Genomic DNA, 21565 nt, shown 5'->3' with positions numbered 1-21565 from the left:
ATTTCGTGGAATTCACCTGAAAAACCTTCTTGATCTGGTGTTATCTTTATGGGAAGATTTTCAACAACTGATTCAATTTTTTAAAATGGTTGTATGGCTATATGGGAATTTTGTTTCTTCTAAAGACTGTTTTGAAAAGTTACTTTTTAAATTAATGTGTTCCTTTTTTCTAAGTTTTCCAATTTATTGACATAAAGTTGTTTAGAATATGCTTTTATCTTTTTAATCTCTGCTATGTCTGTAGTTAAAAGGAGCCCTGGTGGCGCTAGTTAATTATTCAACTGCTAACCAACCAAAAGGTTGGTGATTCAAGCCCACCCAGAGGTCCTGCAGGAAGAAGACCTGGCAATTTCCTTCTGTAAAGATTACAGCCTAGAAAACCCTATGGGGTAGTTCTGCTCTGTCCCACAGGGTTGCTATAAGCCGGATTTGACTCAACATGCCTCTTTTTATTTCTCATATTTGTACTTTCTCTCTTTTTTTCCTTCATGAGTTTTGCAGCAGTTAGTTTCACTTTATTACCAAATTTTGGCCTGTTAACTTTTCCTATCATTTCTTTGTCTTCTATTTCATTGCTTAAGGAGTACAGAGTTTCTATTTGGGATGATGAAAAACTTGTGGAAATGGATAGTGGTGATGGTTGCACAGCATGGTAAACGTAATTACTATCACTGAATTGTACACTTAAAACAAGATGGCAAGCTTTTTGTTATATATAAACACAATAAAAATTTTTTAAATGCTATTTTGGAACATTTCTCAAAACATTCACTTCTGACTAGTTCTTAATATCCATCACAATTTCTACCTGGTTTCATCAGTTTTATTGTATTTTTGTGGTGCAGGGAATTACTTAATAAGGCTCTTCTAGCCATGCATTGTCTTTGTGACTCCCACAAAATGATTGGGTGGAAGAATGCAAATAAGGTGCTTGTGGCCCGCCAAGGGGATCGGGCAGCCTACTAATAATGCAAATAAGGTGCATAGAACACTTGCAGGGGTGGGACCATGCAAACAATGTGTATGGAACCCTAACAAGGGATTTGGTCAGCTTTGCCATCTGGCTAGGTTTAAAGGGAACACATCCCGAAAGCAGAGCCGGGGACTTCACTACCAACAAGAAGAGCTGGGAGTGGAGTGTGTTCTTTGGACCCAGGATCCCTGTGCTGAGAACCTCCTAGACCCAGGGGACAGAGAGAGCTGTAACACCAGAGACGGCACAAGGCAGTGAGAAGCGGCAGCAGAGAAATGGCAGCAGCAGAACCAGGGGACTGTTGTGAGACAACACAGTGGGCTTCCTGACCCACAGAGCAAGGTGGCTACAGTGGGTGTGGCGACCCACACAGTGAGAGAGCTGAATAACTTCAGGCAGGGGGCTTCCTGACGGAGTAGGGTGCCTCTGGGCACTTATTGTCAGTGCTAAAGAGCTTTGTAACACTTTCCCAAGCAGGGCAGAGGCAAGGCTGAGGGGCTAAGGGGCCGATGGAAAGGCCTGCCTGTGGGCACGGCTGAGACACTATGCTGTAAGAACTGTATCCTGCGTTGTCCCCAATCTTGAATTGTAACCTGTTACTTCCCTAATAAACTCCGTAACTGTGAGTCTAGTTTGTAAGTTCTGTGTGGCCATTGCAACAAATTATTGAATCCAGCAGAGAAATAGTGCCATTTAAGGGACGGCTGGTGTCAGAATTAGTAAAAAAAAAAAAAAAAAAAAAAAAAGTTTGGAGAGAGCAGGTATGTCTGACCTCCACCTCACAGGAATCAGCCTTGGGCTGATGTTGATGGTGATTCTCTCTCCCCCTTCTGAAGTCAGACGAGGTCTGATGCCTGTCGTGCCAGTTCTTACAATTTTTGAACTTCAAAATGTCTATGGAGGATTGTTTTTGTGTGTGGTATTTTGTTGTTTTGTTTTGATCTGGCTTTGTTTTTTTGTTCTGTCATTGATGCATTATGGTGACAGAACATGGTCTGTATCAACTTGATTCTTTAAAATTTATTAAGATTTACTTTAAGGGATGGTACCTGTTGTTATCGAGTCAATTTTAACTCATAACAACCCTATAGGACAGAGGAGAGCTTCCCCATAGGGTTTCCAAGGCTATAAATCTTTACAGAAGCAGACCGCCACATCTTTCTCCCATGGAGTGGTTGGTGGGTTCGAACCACTGGCCTTTTGGTTAGCAGCCCAGGGAATAACCACTGCACCACCAGGTCTCCTTTAAGGAATGGTATAGGCTTAATTTTTGTTAATGGTTCTATGTGTGTTTGAGAAGAATGGTGTTTGAAATTATTGGGTGCTGTTTTACATTTGTTTATTTAATCAAGATTATGTGTGGTTCAAATATTCTTTATCCTTAGTGACTTTTATTTGCCTCATCTATCAATAAAGGGCTATATAATTTATGGCCCAAACCAGAAAATTTGAAAGTGAAAATGGGTACAACAATAATTAATGTTGTATAATTTCTTGAAGTATTTATTGACTGACAATTGTTTCAATATGTTGAAGGGACACAAAAATTGCTCTATTCAAGGCTATTTTTAGAAATAAAATTCTTTCTAAATTAAAAAAAATATTTTTATGTTGTCTGAATTTTAAAAATAATAATTATGTTTAATGCATTTCTTAGCTGTATCTCTCTCCAATGCCATTTCACTGGTAATTTTCCAAAAAATTTTTTTTCAGTTAGGGCTCATTATTTCAAATTTTTAAATAAAATTGCTTGCAACCTTCTTCCAGGTAGAATTTTATAGTTAAGTGATTTGAAATTGTTGACCACTTCATTTGATTCATCTCTCAATATTTTAAATTGAGAATACACTGTCTCTACTAGTAGTGAAAGGATCCCTGGTAGTACAGTGGTTAAGTGCTTGGTTGCTAACCAAAAGATCCACGGTTCGAACCCACCAGCAGCTCCGTGGGAGAAAAACCTGGCAATCTGCTCCCATAAAGATTACAGCCTAGGAAACCTTATGGAGGAATTCTACTCTGTCATATTTGGGTCACTATGAGTCAAATCGGCTTGACAGCACACAACAACAGCTAGTACTGAGGTACTTGGTAGACTCAGAACAAATTTGTCTTAGCGGGGAATATTTTTAACTCCAGTTTTTTCGTGTTGAAAACACAATATTTCAACTCAAACATTTTTGCAGATGCTGCTTTTTGCCCCCATTCAGAGTGCCTTTGTTCAACACATTATTTTTCTAAGACACAACTTGTCAAATGAATTTTCTATAATTTTTTTAATGTTTCACCACATTTTGATTCCATAAAATTATAGGCCATTTCACTCCTTTCTGATGCAGAATTCACATTTATCCAATTAAAAACAGGCACTCCATTAGAAGTTTCTTCCCATAAATTTACATATTGTAAAGTTAGAGAATTTCAAAATTAAACCTTGAATTTTCAATTATTTATTTTGTTTGGTTCCTTCCTTAAGGCCAGATTTCAGTGTCTTCGGATTTACAAGGTTTCAATCATACAATTTGCTAAAAGCTTCAGAATTAAAGATTTTTGACATATTAATTGAATAAATTTATTCAACTTTTCCAACTTATCTGAACAAAAGAAACAAAAACATACTACGTTCACAACCACTGAGGACAAAACAGGTTGATTTACGATGCAGTTCAACGCCTCAAACATTTTTAATCTTATCAACGATGGGCAGCAAAGTGTGGCCTGCCATACTCGCTTTAAAAAATTACTGTTTAGCATCCGCTTCCTATAGAAACTTTGTAGTTCATTTAATCTCTGTATACCAAAAAAACCAAACCCAGTGCTGTCCAGTCAATTTCAACTCACAGCAACCCTACAGGACAGAGTAGAACTGCCCCCATAGAGTTTCCAAGGAGCGCCTGGTGGATTTGAACTGCCGACCCTTTGGTTAGCAGCCATAGCACTTAACCACTATGCCACCAGGGTTTCCATATATATATATAGAGAGAGAGATTTATATCAAGGAAATGGCACACAGGTGTAGAGCCTGGAAAGTCCCAAGCCTGTGGGTTAGGCGTCAGGCTGGAGGCTTCTCCTGACTCATGTAGCTGCAGGGGCTGATGAACCCAAGACTGGCAGATAAGATGGCAGGCTGCTGGCTCAAGTCCCAAGAACCAGAGTTCAAGCTTTGCCAGAAAGTCCATACATATTGGATGCAGGCCATACTCCCAAGGAAACTTCCTTTCAACTGACTGGTTGCTCACAACAGATCTTATCATGGAGGAGATCATATCAGATCTCATCATGGAGGTGATTACATCATTACATAACTGGCAAACTACATCATAAAGGCTAAACCACTGAGAATCATGGCTCAGCCTAGCTGACACATGACCTTAACCATCATAACAACCAATTGCAAGTATGTATCTCTACTCCACAAGTTTTTAAAACCTAGTATATTATTTTTACCAAAATATGTACTCACCTAAATTTGTATTCATATTATCATCAAAAAACAATTTTTTCTTCAACATCGAATTTTAAACAATACAGGAGCATTTACACTAATGATAAATGTTTCACCTTTGAGAAAAAGTCAACTTTTAAAGGTTTTGATTTTATAAAGTGGATTTAAAAGAAAGAAAAAAAAACTCATTAGAATTAGCTAATCTGATTTTCTCTTTGAAGCATCTGATAATATTGATATAAACCTGGCATTCTGTAATTGTTTTCAGCCTTCTGCTAACACAGCCAGTACCACTTCACTGTGCAGAAGAAAACCTAGAATTGAAAATAAGTGCAATTAATTTAAAAGAACAATTCTTTGATCTAAATAAAACATCATTCTTCACAGAATGATATATAAGTGTATCCTTCACAACTCCACGTCTTAAATCATCTTCCAGAACAGTCTTCTTAAAATAGCTATTAACTTTGTAAGCAGATGATATTGCTTCTTTAGAAAATTTGTTTTCTAGTTTTCATGTGGTCAGTGGTAATCACTTTGGCCCCCTTGGTAGATGGTAACCTGAACAAATATTTTAGGTGGGTTACTAGCTCATCATCAGTCTTCTTAAGAAACAAAAATACTTGATTTTTGAAAATTAAACTCTTTCATTTTATTGAACTTTCTGTTGCTGCAATAGTTTATTGCAGAAGTCTCATAACAAGTTTCCTCACTGACCTATGGATGGATTTTAGTGTTGCCCATTCTTACACTAAGGGTTCTACCCCTTAGAAGTCCCAGGTCTCAATCATAGGTCTTAGTTCCTAGCTTTATGTAAGGGTCTTAGTTTTTTTTTTTTTAATTGTGATTTAGGTGAAGGTTTACAGAGCAAATTAGTTTCTCCTTAAATAATCAATACACATACTGTTTTGCGACACTGGTTGCCAACCGCATGACATGTCGACACTCTACCATTCTCAACCTTGGGTTTCCCATTTCCACTCGTCCAGCTTTTGTGTCCCCTCCTGCATTCCTGTCCTTGCCCCTGCGTTGCTGTGCCGATTTAGTCACGCACGTATACATGGCTGAATTAAGTGTATTATTGTTTTTTCATGGGACTGTCTAATCTTTGGTTGAAGGGTAAAACTCAGGAGTGACTTCAGTACTGAGTTAAAAGGGTGTCCAGAGGCCATACTCTCGGGGTTTCTCCAGCCTCTGTCAGACCAGTAACTCTGGTCTTTGTGAGTCTGAATTTTGTTTTACATTTTTCTCCAACTCTGTCTGGGACCCTCTATTATGATCCCTGTCAGAGCAGTCAATGATGGTAGCATGGCCCCATCTAGTTGTGCTGGACTCAGTCTAGTGGAGGCTGTGGTTGTTGTGGTCCATTAGTCCTTTGGACTAATCTTTCACTTATGTCTTTGATTTTCTTCATTCTCCCTTGCTCCAAAGGGGGTGGAGTCGGTGTAGTATCTTAGATGGCCATTCATAAGTTTTAAGACCCCAGATGCCACTCACCAAAGTAGAATGTAGAACATTTTCTTTATAAACTATGTTATGCCAATTGAGCTAGATGTCCCCCCTGAGACCCATGTTCCCCAGCCCTCAGTCCAGTAATTTGGTCCCTCAGGAGGTCTGGATGTATCTATGAAGCTCCTATGACTTTGCCTTGGTCAAGTCGTGCTGACTTCTTCATTATTAAAGGGTCTTAGTTTTAACTTCCTGCTGTCCAAGACCCTTGAGTTCAACAAGGAACCACCTTCTCAAGGTCTAGAATGAACCTCAGGGCAGCCAGTTGCCTCAATGCAAAGTCATCAGCCTGGTTTCTACTTTCTGTTTAGGCTCTGGTGGTTTCTTCACTTTCTTGTAAACTCAGCTTGAAAAAAAGATATTCTTCCTTCTATGTAAAATATGGATAATAATATCAATTTTATAGGGTTAATGTATGTAAAGCACTTGGAATATTGCCTCACAAATAATTACACCATAAAAGTATTAGGTGTTATTATGATAGGAGAAGGTTTTTCAGAATTTCGAGTCCAGTGTAATTACTGGATATGGAGGCGTGTTTATATATATCCCAGCACATAGGTGGTTTCATATTACATGCATTTGTTTGGGTAGTTTATCACTGCAATGTACTTATGTAACTGTACTTCCCTGCAGCCACAGAAAGAATACTTATTTATCTTAGAAACTGTGTTGTACATCTATAAATACATAAATTTTTGTGTAAGCTCTGATTCAGCAGTTTCAAGTCTAAAATTGGCAAAGGGATCTGGGCTATCAGTCTTTCTTTACCATAAAAAATACGACCATATACCTTAATTTTACATTTTATGAGAATTTTTTTTTATTGATTAAGAACATGAGTGCCCCATACATATACTTGAAAATACATTCAAATATTTGGAGATATTAAATACGTATATGCATATATAGTTAGTGTGTGTGTGTGTGTGCGTGCATGACTGCATAGGCTTTATAGAAAAGCACTGTAAGTTCAGAGCACTATTATACTTATTAGTAATTACCAGTATTTTCATTGTGCTTATACTTTCCACTGGAATTTCTGGGATGCTTTATACGATATTAAGATTCTATAAAAATACAAGATGACGATAGTCCTCTAGCTAAAAGTAATTCGGAGGTGAGAAAGAGCAGCTATCTGGGAATATATAACCAAACCACAGTGTACATTAAAAAGTTTTCCTATTAAAAAAAAATTAAAGTCCTTTCCCTACTGACTATATTTTTAGATACATGTCTTAAATATATAAAACAAGTATTTTTCTCCTTTTACGGAAAAAAAAAAAAAATCCTAGTGAAACTGGCAGTGGGTGCATGGTGACATGGGCTAGGTGAAAGGGGTTCAGTTTGCCACATTTCCTCCAAATTAAGCCATTAGGATGAAAGCATGTGGATGGCAGCCTATTTAATTTGCAACTTTGTGGAACTTGTTATTTAGGAATATATTCTTCATATAATTTTTAAAGATCTTTTCCTGGCTCCCCCCAAACTAATCCTGCTCATTACAGAACAGTTAGAAAATACAGGAAAGTATGGACAAAAAAGTTAAAACACCTGTAATCCTACTACTAGATCCCTGCTGGCAATATTCTGGCGTGTTTATTTCCTGTCCTTTTTCTAAGCATACAAAAATATAAACATATACATATAAAAATGGGATTATATTATGTACACAATTTGGTATCTATGGTCTTGAGTTGTGCAAGGCCCTTGAGTTCTTCTAAGAATTTATGATTGTGCAAGGCCTCATATATTCTTCTAAGGAATTTATGATTTTAAAGGCCAAAAAACTCTTTCATTAAACGACTATATCATAAAGTTTTAAAAAAAAATTAAGGATGGTATTTACAACTTTAAAAGTTCTACACAAAAGCACATTTTTGACAACCGATTCCTCTCAGCATGCAAGTCAACTGGTACAGTATCTCTTTGTATTTTTATAACTCCTCAGAGGCTAACAGAGTCAGCAAGTCAGACATTTCATACCCCAAACATTTAAAGTTGCATCATTCCCAAGGGGTCATTTAGCAGCTACACGTTCTGTATAGAGTCACACGTGGATAACTGAAGGTCTGTTCCTAAAGTTGACGTGCTGAACTCCTACAAGCTGTAAAACAGAGTTGATGGGTTTGTGATCCAACCTATTTCTGTCGCGGTGTATAAAATGGATGTTGTTACCTGGAAGAGAATAAGAATAAAAGGCTGACATTGGCATGTGACGTATTACTCGTTAGATTTATTGCTTACTAGAATCAAGGACATTTTTCAATTTTTAATTAGTCCAGAGGGAAAAGTTAATTACCTGGAGTACATTATACTCTGTATATAATGCCCTAATAATTTTTAATTATGGTAATAAAACAGACAAGGATTATGGTTAAATAAGAGTGATACTTTGTGTTTTATGAGATCCAAGGGGAATGATTCTTAAATTATAACCTTCTGTTAGGTTTTATTAAATATAATTAAATTGAATGTCCTGTCAGACAGGCAGAATTAGGAACTAACATAGATATCAAGTAGGAAAATCATATCTTCTTCTTAAGTATAATAATGGAGTAAATAACTCACTTTAAAAATCTCCTCTCAAATTTAATAGGCTATCTGCATTATAACCACAGTTAAAAAGAGGCTCACAACAAGGACATTCAGATAATCAGTTACAGCACACTCACATGTACTGCAGATTGCTTTCATCTGCTCAAATAAAAGAAGTCATCATTTGTGGTCCAGGTTCTATTTACTTCAATTCTTGGACTCAAGATTAGAATTTTAACCTAAAAAATTAGATTAACTAAGTATCATGAGGCATGCTTTCTGCATTGTACTTATCTGCAGTCTCCAGTAATCACTAGGCTTATCACAAATTGGCTTATTATCAAATAAAGCAAAATGAAATACTGGGTTAGCCATGATAATAGATTTGTGTAAATACGTTTATCATGATCTTTTCCTTAGAAGAGTTATACTTTTTCCATCAAAATGCGCTCTCTATTCCATTTGTTCACAACTTTGCACGCAAATGAAGCTCTTTGTGCTCTCTTCATTCTTATGATACGATATGAGACACTCTTCAAAAAACACCCCTTCCAGTTCTGAGCATGGAAATAAGGCATTCAAAAATACCGTTCAATTTCATTTCTAGGCCAGTTTATAGAACTCATTATTCTCATAAAACAGGGCTTTTTCAGCTCACTGGTGCAAATTCATGAGTAGGAGGTTAAGGGAGATTAAATAAAATGACAGATTTTAATTATAGTGTTCCAGCTGCAAAAAGACAAAAAGTCATAATACTTAGTCAAATCTCTCCTTCTAAAGACTTTCCTTTAGATATCTGGAATTTATCAGAGTAAATGTTAATTCTGTCACTCTTAGAAGCTATACTTACTAAAAGTGGGCAATTTTAGAGAAGAAGAATCAAGAAAAGTCGGCTTACAATGTGGTGACTTAAGCTTACTGGGGAGCCCTGGTGGCGCAGCGGGTAAGCATCCGACTGCTAACCAAAAGGTGGGCAGTTCGAATTCACCAGCCACTCCTTGGAAACCCTCTGGGGCAGTTCTACTCTGTCCTATAGGGTCGTTATGAGTCGGAATCAACTCATTGGCAATGGGTGGGCTTATTGGCATTGTCACATATGGCTGTTTGTCCTTAACATAATGTTTGAACATGGTACAGATGTAACACTCAACACCTTTAACAAAGAAGCCAAAGGAATTCCAGGCAATCCAAACTAATAAAGCTGTTAAAAGTATGTGGTGTATTACCAGGTGTTTATTTTATCAACAAGTGTAATTTCAATAAATATAAAGAAAAAAGTTAAAAAAAAAAAAAAGTATGTGTCTTACAGTAAATCTTATTGAGTGAGATAGTTGAGTCTTGTTTCCTGTTCCTGACACTGACTTGCTTTTAGGTGCTGAGCAAGTCTCCTTAGTTTTATTAGGTATAAAAAACAAGCCTGATTATTCCACAAAGAATTAAAGTGCTTGATGAGTCTCCCCTATTCTGAAATGTTCACCTTCACTGAACTTATTATTTTATTATTATTGTTTTTAAATATTTTATTGTGTTTTAGGTGAAAGTTTACACAGCAAATTAGGTTCCCATTTGTTAATTTTTATACAAATTGTTCCATACAATTGGTTGCAATTTTTACAATGTGTCAGCATTCTCATTATTTCCATTCTGTTTTGTTTCCATTGATCTGGCTTCCCTACCTCTTCCACTGAACTTTTTAAAGAGTGTTATTGTTATTGTTAGTTGCCACTGAGTCCATTCATACTCCCGATGACCCCATGTGTATAAAGTAGAACTGCTCCATAGGGTTTTCAAGGCTATGACCTTTCAGAAGCAGTTTGCCAGACTAGTCTTCTGAGGCATCTCTGAGTGAGTTCAAACCAGCAACATTTTGACTAGTAGTTGAGCGCTTAACCATTTGCGCCACCTAGGGACTCCTAAAAAAGCATTATAACCATATACAGATCCCTAACCAGGATTATACAATTTGACTTTCCCTTTCCCAAGTACCTGAAATCAATAAGGAATAGAATGATAGCACATTATATGAACTAAACAGATATCAAAATACACAGAAGTCTTGGCGGAGGGGGCAGGGGAAGCTTCCCATGAAAAGCACAGCACTTTATTATAAAGCTCCCTGTTTTTAGATGGTGGCTATTTTATGAAGAAAGGGGGTGGCGTCTGGATTTCTAAAAGGCACAGGAAGCATATTCTTGAATTTGGGCTTTGATGCTTACCTGGACCTACAATGAGGGTTCCTCCTTGCTGAGCTGGGTCTCCTTGAAAATCAAACAGGGGGCCAGTCACTGCCCGCCACAGACTCTGAATGCTTCCTGAGAGTAGATTTGATTTCACATGGGGACTCTGTCCTGAGATGTATGGAATTGTCTTTAGATGTTATATTCGATTAGATATTAAAGATGTTAGTACTTCTATAAAATATTGTGTGCCATATTAACTTTTTACTTGTCTTTTTTTTCCCTTCAAAGCAGGATTTCTCTCTTTTCATGACTGACATTTTAGACCAGATTATTCTTTGTCCTGTGCACTGTAAAATGTTTAGTGTCGTTCCTGGCTTCTACCCACTAGATGCCAGTAGCACCCCCTCCACCAATTGTGACAACCAAAAATACCCAGACATTGCCTAATGTCCTCTGGGGCAAAAGTGTCCCTGGTTAAGAACCACTGCTTTAAAGAAAGAAGTGATGAGAGACCCAGATCATTTTCTGCCAAAGAAAAAGGACTGCTACAGACTTCTCAAACTGGTAGTCTTTACCTTCTTAATTCCCCACTTATACTGTTTAGTCTCTCAACCCACTAATAGGTAGCTACACTTCTTTTCAAGAGACGCTGTCGCATTTTGACACGGTCAAAACCCGCTTCCTCTTTTTGGGCCTACAACTAAACTATATTTCCCAGTCTCCTTTGCAAGTTAGGTATGGCCAAGTGACTGTCTGCTAATGGAATGTGAGCAATATGATGTGGGCGATTTCCAGGCTAGCTCCTAAAAATTTCCCACAAGCACTTCTCCATGTTCTTTCTACATTTCTTGGAAGCCTTGGATTGAAAACAGCAGAGCCACAAGATGGAAGGATCCTGGGTCCCTGAGTCATTGCTCAGAGAAGAAGCACCCACTGAATGGAAACGCCCATCTTGAACTTTAAGTGAACAAGAAATAATCTTCTATCATGTTATGCTATTGGCTTTAGCTGTTACAACAGCCAGTACAGCCACCTTTGCACTTTTCCTTGTCTGCTGGGTTTTCTAGTTCCTTTCTCACAGGGACTGATACTTCACTTTACTTCCACTCCCTCTGCCTGGTCCAGAACAAAGCTGCCTGTTCCTTTCAAACTCAATTTTTTTTTTTTTAACTCTGGTTGCTACTTATTTTTCTCCTAACCTTGCCCTTTTATGTCTTGCTTTTAGCTTTTTATTTTGATGACTTTGCAACCTCTTACCTGCCTGATTTCCTAATATTTCTAGATATCTATTATTTCTCTTCATTCCGCCAACTCATTTCTTTCATTTTTACATTCAGATTGGCATTCATCTAACCAAAAAATCAATACAGGCTCACTACCTTAGAGACATAGATAAAAGACTAAATTTTCCTGTGTTATAGGATTCTGTATCTGAAGTAAAGGATCCTTGGTGGCACAACAGCTAAGCACTCTGCTGCTAACCGAAAGGTTAACAGTTCAAACCCGCCCAGTGGCTCCATGGGAGAAAGATGTGGCAATCTGCTCCCATTAAGATTACAACCTTGTTGAGGGCTGGGGACCACGGTCTCGGGGGACATCTAGCTCAATAATAAAAAAAAAAAAGTAGGAAAAAAACGATAACAGTCTTGGAAACCCTATAGGGCAGCTCTACTCTGTCACATGGGGACACTGTGATTTGAAAACCGACTTGACGGCACCTAACAACAACAACGTATCTGAAGTAAATGTCCAGAAATCCAAGCTATCTTCTTATAGCCAAAGAATAGGTCATTTACTATCACAGAATTTACAAACCCAGTAGAAGATTCTACAACCTAGAATTTAAGTCTCTGCTGTTGAGCACAATCTCATTTTGCCAGTTCGAATTTAGTTCTTGTGTATAAAACTCCTGTTTTTAGTCTTTTTCAAATCTAATACTCCCTTGCAGTTAACTGCTTTATCTTATTCTTTTTCTTCATAAAATGGGTATCTGTTGATTCTAAATTATAATTGTGTATCTTTCTACTGTCTTAATTTTCAAGTAGGACTACTGTGATACTGATTCTAAGATTCATGCCTTTCTGTTTTTCACTGAGGAATCATTAAAAAATTATTTTATGACAACCTAATATTTCCTATTTGGAAACACAGTACTTTAATACAGGTCAAAGGAGTTTAAAAGATTTTAATATGCTCTCTTAAAAACATATGTTTCCTTAGAATGCATTTGTTTTCTTCACAAGCCCATACCTTTATTGTGGCAATGACTGGAGAGGTAAAACTTGCTGTTTATATCTGAAGTGCTAAATGATAAACAGACCTTACAAATGCTGAGACTCCGTTCTAGCACATGAAAATAGTGTACCAAAAAGTAAGGTTCACAACCTGGACTGCTGCATTTTCCTATTCTACAGAGAAAGTGAGGAAGAAAAAAAAAAAACAAATGCTGTGTTTACTCCGGCTCACCCTGAGTTTTAATACAGTTTAGGTTGCCTTCTTTAAAAACATCAGTAAAGGGGTCACGTCAACTCTAGCTCATAAGCAGCTCTCAGACCCATCCCTCTTTTCCACCCCCACTTCAGGCCTGTCATTTCTTCCTAGCCTGTACTAAAACCTTGTCATGAATACCTCTGCTCCAATTCCTCCCGAAACCAGGCATGTGACTGGATCACTCCTCTGCCTCAGACACTTTTATGGCTGCCCTACTGCCTTGACAATCAGTCCAAACTCCTTGGGCTGCCACACCTGACTCAACATGAACTGGCCACAACCTATCCGCAGCTCACACCAACTCCCCATCTGACCCCTAGACTCCAGCTGTCAACTGCGCTTCTCCACACGAGTCATATGTTTTCATGCCGCTGTGCTTTTCTACGTCACCCTCCGAGGTCCTTTAAGAGTGAGCTGAGACTTCACCTCCTCTGAGAAGCCTCCCCAGATCCTTATCTCCCCATGTAGGTATTCATGCTCTCCTCTATTGCAAAAAGCCCGTAAACTGCACTGTACTTGTTTGTTTGCTTCTGTCTCCCAGAGTACAGCATGAACTTCTGGACGGCTGGGGCTGTGTCTTTTATCACTGCCCTCTGGGGGCATCCAACACAGTGGGTGTCACAGACAAGAGTTCAGTAATATTTGTGACAATGACTGATTTGAGTTTGAATTCTTTTATCTGGCATTTCAGAAACCAATTTCTTTCTACTTAAAACACACATTAACAGTTCAACTTAAGTTTATTAAGCTCTATTAATTACAGGGAATCGTGCGAAGGGCAGGGAATGTGGTCAAGACAAAAATGAATAAAATATCAAACTCTTCAACTAATTACATTACCCCGTCACCTTAAGTGCTATAATAGAGGTTAAGTACAAGGTGCCATTATTAAAGTACAATGAGGGAAGCAATTACTTCTGCTTCAAGAGCTATTAAGATCACGTTTAAGAGCTGGGCTTCAAAAGATAACTAGGATCTCATCAATTAGAGAACGCAGAGTATTCAAAAGCCATGGTATGAAAATATATGAACTTAGTATTACCTTTAATTTCAAAAGTGAAATGTACTCATTGCAAAAAATACAAATACAAAAGCCACTTTCTCATTCCCATCCCTTATGGTAAACAGTGCAGTATCTTTTAAAACCTCTTTCATGACACACACATATATATACTTTAGACCTTTACGTTTATGAAAATAGTTTTTGTTTTCAATACATTTTTCTGCAACTTCTTTTTATCAGTCAATAGGTAGTCCATGAATAGTCTTCTCGGTCATTACACCCAGGAATTGAAATCTTGTAGTTTGGTGTATCTGGACCACTTAATAAACCAAAAAACCTGTTGTAATCAAGTCAATTCCGACTCATAGTGACCCTACAGGACAGAGTAGAACTGCCCCACAGAGTTTCCAAGGAGCGGCTGGTGGATTCAAACTGCCGACCTTTTGATTAGCAGCCCAATGCTTACCCGCTGTGCCACCGGGGATCCAGACCACTTAATAGAAACATAAAAAGAAGGCTGATGTACGAATTTACCATTTGTTCACCTAAACATATACATACAAACATGAAAATACACCAGCAGTGTTTTCTACTTAAGACATGTCTTACCTGAAGAAGCAATTTCTTCACCTCTTTTCATTCCCAATCTTTTATAAATTTCTCTCTCAGGGTCAACATAGATTTCATGAGCATACCCAGTTAGTTTGCAGAAAGGCTGAAAAAAAGGGAACAGCTGGGATCTTTAGAAAAACAAATGAGAGATAAGTAACAAGTCTAACTTAATTCTAGCAAATTTAACCTACACTTGGTGATACAAATAATATAATTTTTACTTGTTAAACAATCTGTTAGTTCCCCAGTTTGCTAAATATTTACCTCAATATGATGGTAGGATGACTGTCCAATCACTATGAGAGTGACATTTGCTTCCTTTAGGAAAAAGAAATGTGCATATTAGAAATTATGTATGTTTACATCTAACTTTTTTGTTCCATTCTAATGCCACCTGTAGGCTTCTAAAAGAATAAACAGCAAAACTGGTCTGAGTCCAAGCAAACAAATGTACTATAGCAAAATGTTAATGTTAAATGACTCTTTTGCTAATTAAGAATTTTAAAAATGACAGTAATTCTCTATGCCCTTTCAAAGGTATGCTAAAAAAACAGACTGTTGATGTCTGGTAATTTAATCAAGTTTATTTTTCACATTTCAGTTGACAATGTCTGATGAAAACAGATCTTAGTTTTACAAAGTCTGCCCAATGCCTTGCTCAAAAAGCTCACCTGGAGATAAACACATACAGTGCCTGTGAAAGACATATGTGTGTGATTATCACAGGGACTTGGGATATGTATCCTATTAAAAGATACTAAGTTTTGCCCTTAAGTCATTCATATTTTCCTATAACGACCAATTTGGAGTATGATGAAAAAATTAAGAGAATATCAATAATTTCCAATATTTGTGGTTTTCATCATTATCATTCAACATTTCAGAATACTAGGCAGGTATAACCGTACCCGTTGCGGTCCAGTCGATTCCGATTGGACCCTATAGGACAGGGGAGAACTGCCCCATAGAGTTTGCAAGGAGCGCCTGGTGGACTCGAACTGCCGACCTTTTGATCAGCAGCTGTAACCACTACACCACCAGGGCAGGTTAGCAATATAAAATGATTTTTATGATTAGCTAAGTTTAAAAGCAAACTGCAACGAATAAGGGCTGAAATAGAACTCCAGCGTGTCTCTCTTTTTTGGAGGCGTTGGAAAGACATGTGAGGAGGTCTGTGTGTCTGCGCGGAGGAAGCCGCGCACCCAGCATCTCCCCGTTACACTTTTAAATAAGTGACTTTTCCCTAGGTCGCTGAGAAACGGACCGATGTTGCTAACTCTCGGGAAACTTACTTCTAAGAAGCTCTTGGGGATTTTGGCCAGATCTTCTACGTATTCCTTGCAGATGTAACACAGGAAATGCTGAAATTCCAACACGGCAAAAAAGGCAAGTTAGCAACATCACACCTTCAGGGTCCAGAAGGAGCTAAGTACTTTATTGTGTGTGACGCTAATAAACGTAACACCCAAAACGGGTAAAAAAAAGTGTCAGTGACGCCCCAGGTGCATTAAAATCGGGCAGCATCCAGTCCCCGCCATGCCGCCCGCTAGCTGAGAAAATGGCCTTTGCTAGGCGGTTTGTTTTCCCATCACCGCTGAAGGAAGCGAGTGGAGCCGTTAGCATTCCGGAAGCCTCTAGTGGACGAGAATGGGAAGGGCCAGGCCCGCTAGGACCCACTCTCGGCTCCAGACCCTTCGAGGGCCTTGATGTGCCCCCGAGGCCGAAGCTGTGGAGCCCCCTCCACCCCAGCCTCCAGGCGAGATCCCTGCCCGGGGTCGCCCCGTCGCCGTGCTCACCCGCACGAAGACCACGACGGCCTGGCGCTCCCGGAACAGCGCACCGAAGGCCACCCGCTTCCCAGAGGCGTCCAGCACTGGCAACTCGGCCACGGCGTCGGCCAGGGACTGCCCGCGCTCCGGGCCGCTCAGGACGGGCGCCGGGGCAGCGCGGCCGCTGACCTGCTGCGTGACCGGGGCCGCCATGCGCCCTGAGTCCAGGACCTGGGGTCGCGCCCGCCGGGCGGGACGCACCGGGAGGAGCGGAGCTCCCAAAGACAGGGGCAGCCGAGCAACTGCAGCGGGAACCAGGAGGAGCGGAGTCCCGATGGGCGGGGCAGGGCGGACGCCCTTGGGCAGGCGGGCGGGCCAGCGAGGCGGGGCGGGGCGCAGTGGGAGGAACTGGGTCCGGACAGGCTGAGCGCCTCGAGCAAGCGAGTCTGGCAGACCGCAGGGGCGCAGGGGGTTGGTCCCGTCAAGGGTAGGGCACACGGGGCCGTGAAGACGTACTTCTTTTGACCTGGGAGTGCTGGTTCAGTGGTACACTTCTTATTTTCCATGCTGGAGATCTGGGTTAGATTCCCTGCAAACACACCTTAGGCGCAGCCTTCACCTCTGTCAGTGGAGGCTCGTGTTGCTATGATGCTAAACAGATTTCATAGGAGCGTCCAGGCTCAGAAAGACTAGGAAGAAAGGCCTGGCAATCTACTTCCAAAAATCAACTAATGAAAACTCTGTAGATCACAATGGTCTGATTTGTAACCGATCATGCGGATGACAGTTCCTTTGGTCATGGGGCTGTGCATGGGGTTACCGTGAGCCTCCGCAGCTGGCTGACAGCTAACCACAAGGAGGGATGTTGGTGAATATTCTACTGAGACGCTAGGGCTACATGAACGGAGAAAGTTCGGAAATCTCTGAATTAGATGGTCAGCTCCTTGACTTCGGCAGCACTGTAACATCTTCACAGCCTGGCACAAGGCCTAGCACATAGTAGGCCTCCATGAATTACATTGTTTGACTGGTAAGTGCATAGAAAGGGGTGAGGAATGGTGATGGTAAGTCAACTCTCACCAGCGGGTGTATATCAAGTATGAATAGCTGCTGCCATGGGACTGTTGTTTCTCACTGGCTAAAATACACAGGGCAGAGCCTAAAAGACATATCCAACTGGCAAGCTGGCCAGTGCACAGAACTCATCAACTTAACACCCAGCCTATTCTATTCCCATTTAGACTGTAGATACCCAGATTTCCTTGCTAACCATTGACTCCAACCACTGAGATGCCCAGTAGTTTTCACATTGGTCTCCCAATAGCGGGTCAGAGCTCTGTGGTTGAATCTGGGAGCAGCCAGGCTTGTTCGTGTCTCTTACTGCTCCTCTCTGAACCTGGAAGGTGCCAGGTTGTTCCTTGTATATTACTCAAGTTCACCGGCAACAGCAAAGGTTCTAAGCCTCAAAGTCGGAGCCCCTGGATAGACCAAGAGCAAGTGAGTATGTTACTATTTCATCAAGTATTCCAGCCTGCAGTTTGAGAGCCCTGAGCTTCTGACTTCTGGTTATTTGATGCACTGCATACTTTATTTTTTTTTAAGCACTTATTGCAACTATGATTAAATAATTGTTTCTTGTCTGTTTCCTTTAATGGAGCCCTGGTAGTGTAGTGGTTAAGAGCTCAGGCTGCTAATCAAAAAGTTGGCAGTTCGAATCCAACGGCTGCTCCTTAAATAGGTTTTTATATAAAAAAATGTTGCCTTAGAGTGAATTCTGACTCATATTGACCCCGTGTGTGTCACAGCAGAACTGTGCTCCGTAGGGTTTCCAATGGCTGATTTTCCAGAAATAGGTCACTAGGCCTTTCGGCGGTGCCTCTGGGTAGACTCGAACCTCCAACCTTTTGGTTAGCAGCAGAGCACCACTGAGGGACTCCTAAGTAAAAAAAAAAAAAAAAAAAAAAACTATTAGTAAGTAGACTATAAAAAAAAAAAATCCTGAAAACAGCATCCATGTCTGTCTCATATTGCCAGACACTCACTCAGAGCCTGGTTCATAAAAAGTGTGCAGTTCATTCTGAGTGAATGAACTTTTTGCCCATCCATATGTTTTCCTCTTGTGCTTCTCCCCCCATCTGTCCATCCCCCCCCTTTCCATTTTCCCTTTCCTTCTGCTTTACTCTGTCTCTGGCATGCCAGTATCACCGCAGACCTGGCTAAGTTCTGTGGCTGTACCTTGGTCTGAAAATAGTGCATTATTGGTGTATTCATCTCTGCTGTTGTCACTAATGAGCCTTGGTTTTCCTGAAACAAAGAATGTAGCTCCCCAAGAGGTTAAGTCACCAAGAAGTAACTTAGGCTAAAGGGGCAAGTTAGTACAAAATATACCTCAGCAGCCTTTTGGAGAGCCTTGCTTAGAGAAAGGCAGGGGTCAAAGGTTTCATTTTGCTTTCTTTGTCTAACTATGTACTCCTGGGAAAGAGGAAAATGAAGTAAAAATCTATCTCTGAAAGGCAATATTTGGGTTTTATTGTTAGCTATTAATGCTTGTTTGGAGGTTCTAGCAGGGGAGCACAGCTACTTGTATACCCTTGACCGAGGTATCGGGGAAGGCCGTCCTCTTCCACCAAAAGCTCCCAGCTTCAAGGAGTGATGCACATGGAGCCGTGAGGGAGGAAGGGGACACCCGCCTAGCCAGCCGGATCAGCCAAATCAACTCTGGCGATCAATGGGGTGACAGATGTCGCAGCCAGATCGCTCTCACTGGGCTCACTACTGGGCATCTCAGTGGTTGGAGTCAATGGTTAGCAACTAAGCCAAGGAAATCTGGGTATCTACAGTCTAAATGGAAGTAGAATAGGCTCGGTGTTAAGTTGATGAGTTCTGTGCACTGGCCAGCTTGCCAGTTGGATATGTCTTTTAGGCTCTGCCCTGTGTATTTTAGCCAGTTAAGTGCTCTGGCTGCTAACCAAAGGGTCGGCAGTTTGAATCCGCCAGCGTTCCTTGGAAACTCTATGGGGCAGTTCTACTCTGTCATATAGAGTTGCTATGAGGCTATGAGTCAGAATTGACTCAACGGCACTGCGTTTGGTTTTTGTTTATTAATGCTTAGTGTCAGTAGACTCCAATATTAACAGGGGAATGAAATACACAGACTGCCTTAGTTATCTAGTGCTACTATGACAGAAATACCACAAGTGGATGGCTTCAACAAAGAAATCTATTCTCTCACAGTCTGGTTAGAAGTCCGAATTCAGGGCGCCAGCTCCAGGGGAAGGCTTTCTCTCTCTGTTGGCTCTGGGGGAAGGTGCTTGTCATCAACCTTCCCCCTGGTCTAGGAGCTTCTCAGCGTAGGGACCCTGGGTCCAAAGGATGCACTATTCTCCTGGCTCTTGTTTCTTGGTAGTATGAGATCTCTATGTCTCTTTCTGCTTGCTTCTTTCTTTTATATATCAAAAGAGAGTGACTTAAAACACAGCCTAATCTTGCAGATCGAGTCCTGCCTCATTAACATAACTGCCTCTAATCCCACCTCATTATAGAGGTAGAATTTACAACACATTGGAAAATCATATCAGATGACAAAATGGTGGACAATCACAATACTGGGAATCATGGACTAGCCAAGGTGACACACATTTTTGAGGGGGGACACAATTCAATCCATGACACAGATAAGCAAAGATTTTAGAACTGCAAGGGATTTCAGAAGTTACTTAGACCTACGAGGCAAGAAGTCTGACCCTGTGAGGTGAACTCACAAATTCAAGGTCATGTGGTAATTAGCTTAGGTGGCAAAGGCAAAACTACAGCCCAGCCCCTCTCAGGCCTGGTCCAGTGCACTGACCTCGTCCAGGCTTCAGTCTAGCAGATGCTGTGGTGCCCTCAGCCTGCTCCTTCTCCTTGCATCTTTCCATGATGCTTCCTGTTCATGGGGGAAAAACACACTTTCTGAGTCATTTCTCCAGGTGGTGGTAAGAATTATCCATAATTGGTTTAAGCTGTTTATTCAATAGAATGGACATTGGTGAATAAAACAAAGTGACCATTATGGGAGTACAAAGGAAAGAGCGACCAATTTTCTAAAGATGATGTTATCAATGACAAAAATAAAGAAAATAATAAAGCAGGCAATCAGAGATGAACTCAACTGGTTGAAATCCTCAAATAGGACAACCATTCTCTGTGTAGGACTGGAAATTTTGTGTTCACGGTGAAGGTCCTTTGACAATGGAGGTTTCAGTGCCAAAGCTTTTGGCCTATCAAAAACAAAACAAAACAAAACAAAACCTGTTGCTGTCAAGCCAATCCCTACTCATAGTGACCCTATAGGACAGAGTAGACCTGCCCCATAGGGTTTCCAAGGAGTGCCTGGTAGATTCCAGCAGCTGACCTTTTGGTTAGCAGCCCTGCGTAGCACTTAACCACTACGCCACCAGGGTTTCCTGTAGAGAAGGAGATTCCTGAATTTCTGGGAATAAATGCATGACTAGAAGAGAATAACAGACTGATGGATAGTACTGATAACAGGCATTTTGTCAAAGAAAAGTGTAGCCAAATTTATTATAAAGAGTGTTCTGGTAAGGGAAAATAATTGTCCAAATAGGAGAACAGCTGCTGGTATTTTAACAACCCTATAACTACCAATATCAGTGGGCGAAAAGTTCTCTTTGGTGTTTCTGCTCTCAGGGTTATATTTTATGTGAAATAAGAATTACAGATTAGACAGTTTTATTCTCAAACATAAAGAGCCGTATGATTTAGCCATTGTAATTTTAACAGAGCAATGAACCCAGACATCATTAAAAAGTAATTTTGCAGGATGGATTGGCGCCATGGATGAGTAAAGAAATTAGAAGGAACTGTCCAGGGAACATCCTACATGACTGAAAGAATTAGAGACTCTGAGAGAAAAATTGCCAGTGCCAGCTATCAAGTTATTGCCTCTCATCTCCACATTCGCCCTTCAATACATGCTTCGTGATAATGGACAGAATTCCTTTAGGCGTCTCGCCTATACAGTGAGCACAAAGTTAAGCATTTTCAGTA

At 40.3% G+C, this 21565-nt stretch overlaps 1 protein-coding gene across 6 annotated transcripts; it reads right to left on the bottom strand.

Moving 5' to 3' along the window:
- Positions 1-2898: 2898 nt before the first annotated feature.
- Positions 2899-16811, bottom strand: PRXL2C (peroxiredoxin like 2C). Of its 6 annotated transcripts, none has more exons than XR_775603.3 (7): positions 16544-16811; positions 16040-16108; positions 15012-15065; positions 14745-14850; positions 10679-10810; positions 7911-8102; positions 2899-4729 (listed from the first exon to the last, which is right to left on the bottom strand). XR_775603.3 is itself a non-coding variant. In XM_064291118.1 (6 exons), exons 1-6 carry the CDS (start codon positions 16727-16729, stop codon positions 7975-7977), a joined length of 639 nt encoding a protein of 212 aa, XP_064147188.1. In that variant the 5' UTR covers positions 16730-16811; the 3' UTR covers positions 6670-7974. The 6 variants fall into 6 exon arrangements, 4 of the variants coding, with proteins under 4 accessions (XP_064147190.1, XP_064147188.1, XP_003407418.2 ...); XR_010322943.1 differs by lacking the exon at positions 2899-4729 and adding an exon at positions 8600-8701 and having other exon boundaries at positions 7991-8102; XM_064291118.1 differs by lacking the exon at positions 2899-4729 and having other exon boundaries at positions 6670-8102; positions 10679-10774.
- Between the last annotated feature and the right edge of the window lie 4754 nt (positions 16812-21565).

Source organism: Loxodonta africana, chromosome 9 (genome assembly GCF_030014295.1).
Source record: "Loxodonta africana isolate mLoxAfr1 chromosome 9, mLoxAfr1.hap2, whole genome shotgun sequence".
Taxonomy (NCBI): domain Eukaryota; kingdom Metazoa; phylum Chordata; class Mammalia; order Proboscidea; family Elephantidae; genus Loxodonta; species Loxodonta africana.
The sequence above is the reverse complement of the archived record's forward strand: the minus strand, read 5'-3'. Positions and strand labels throughout refer to the sequence as shown.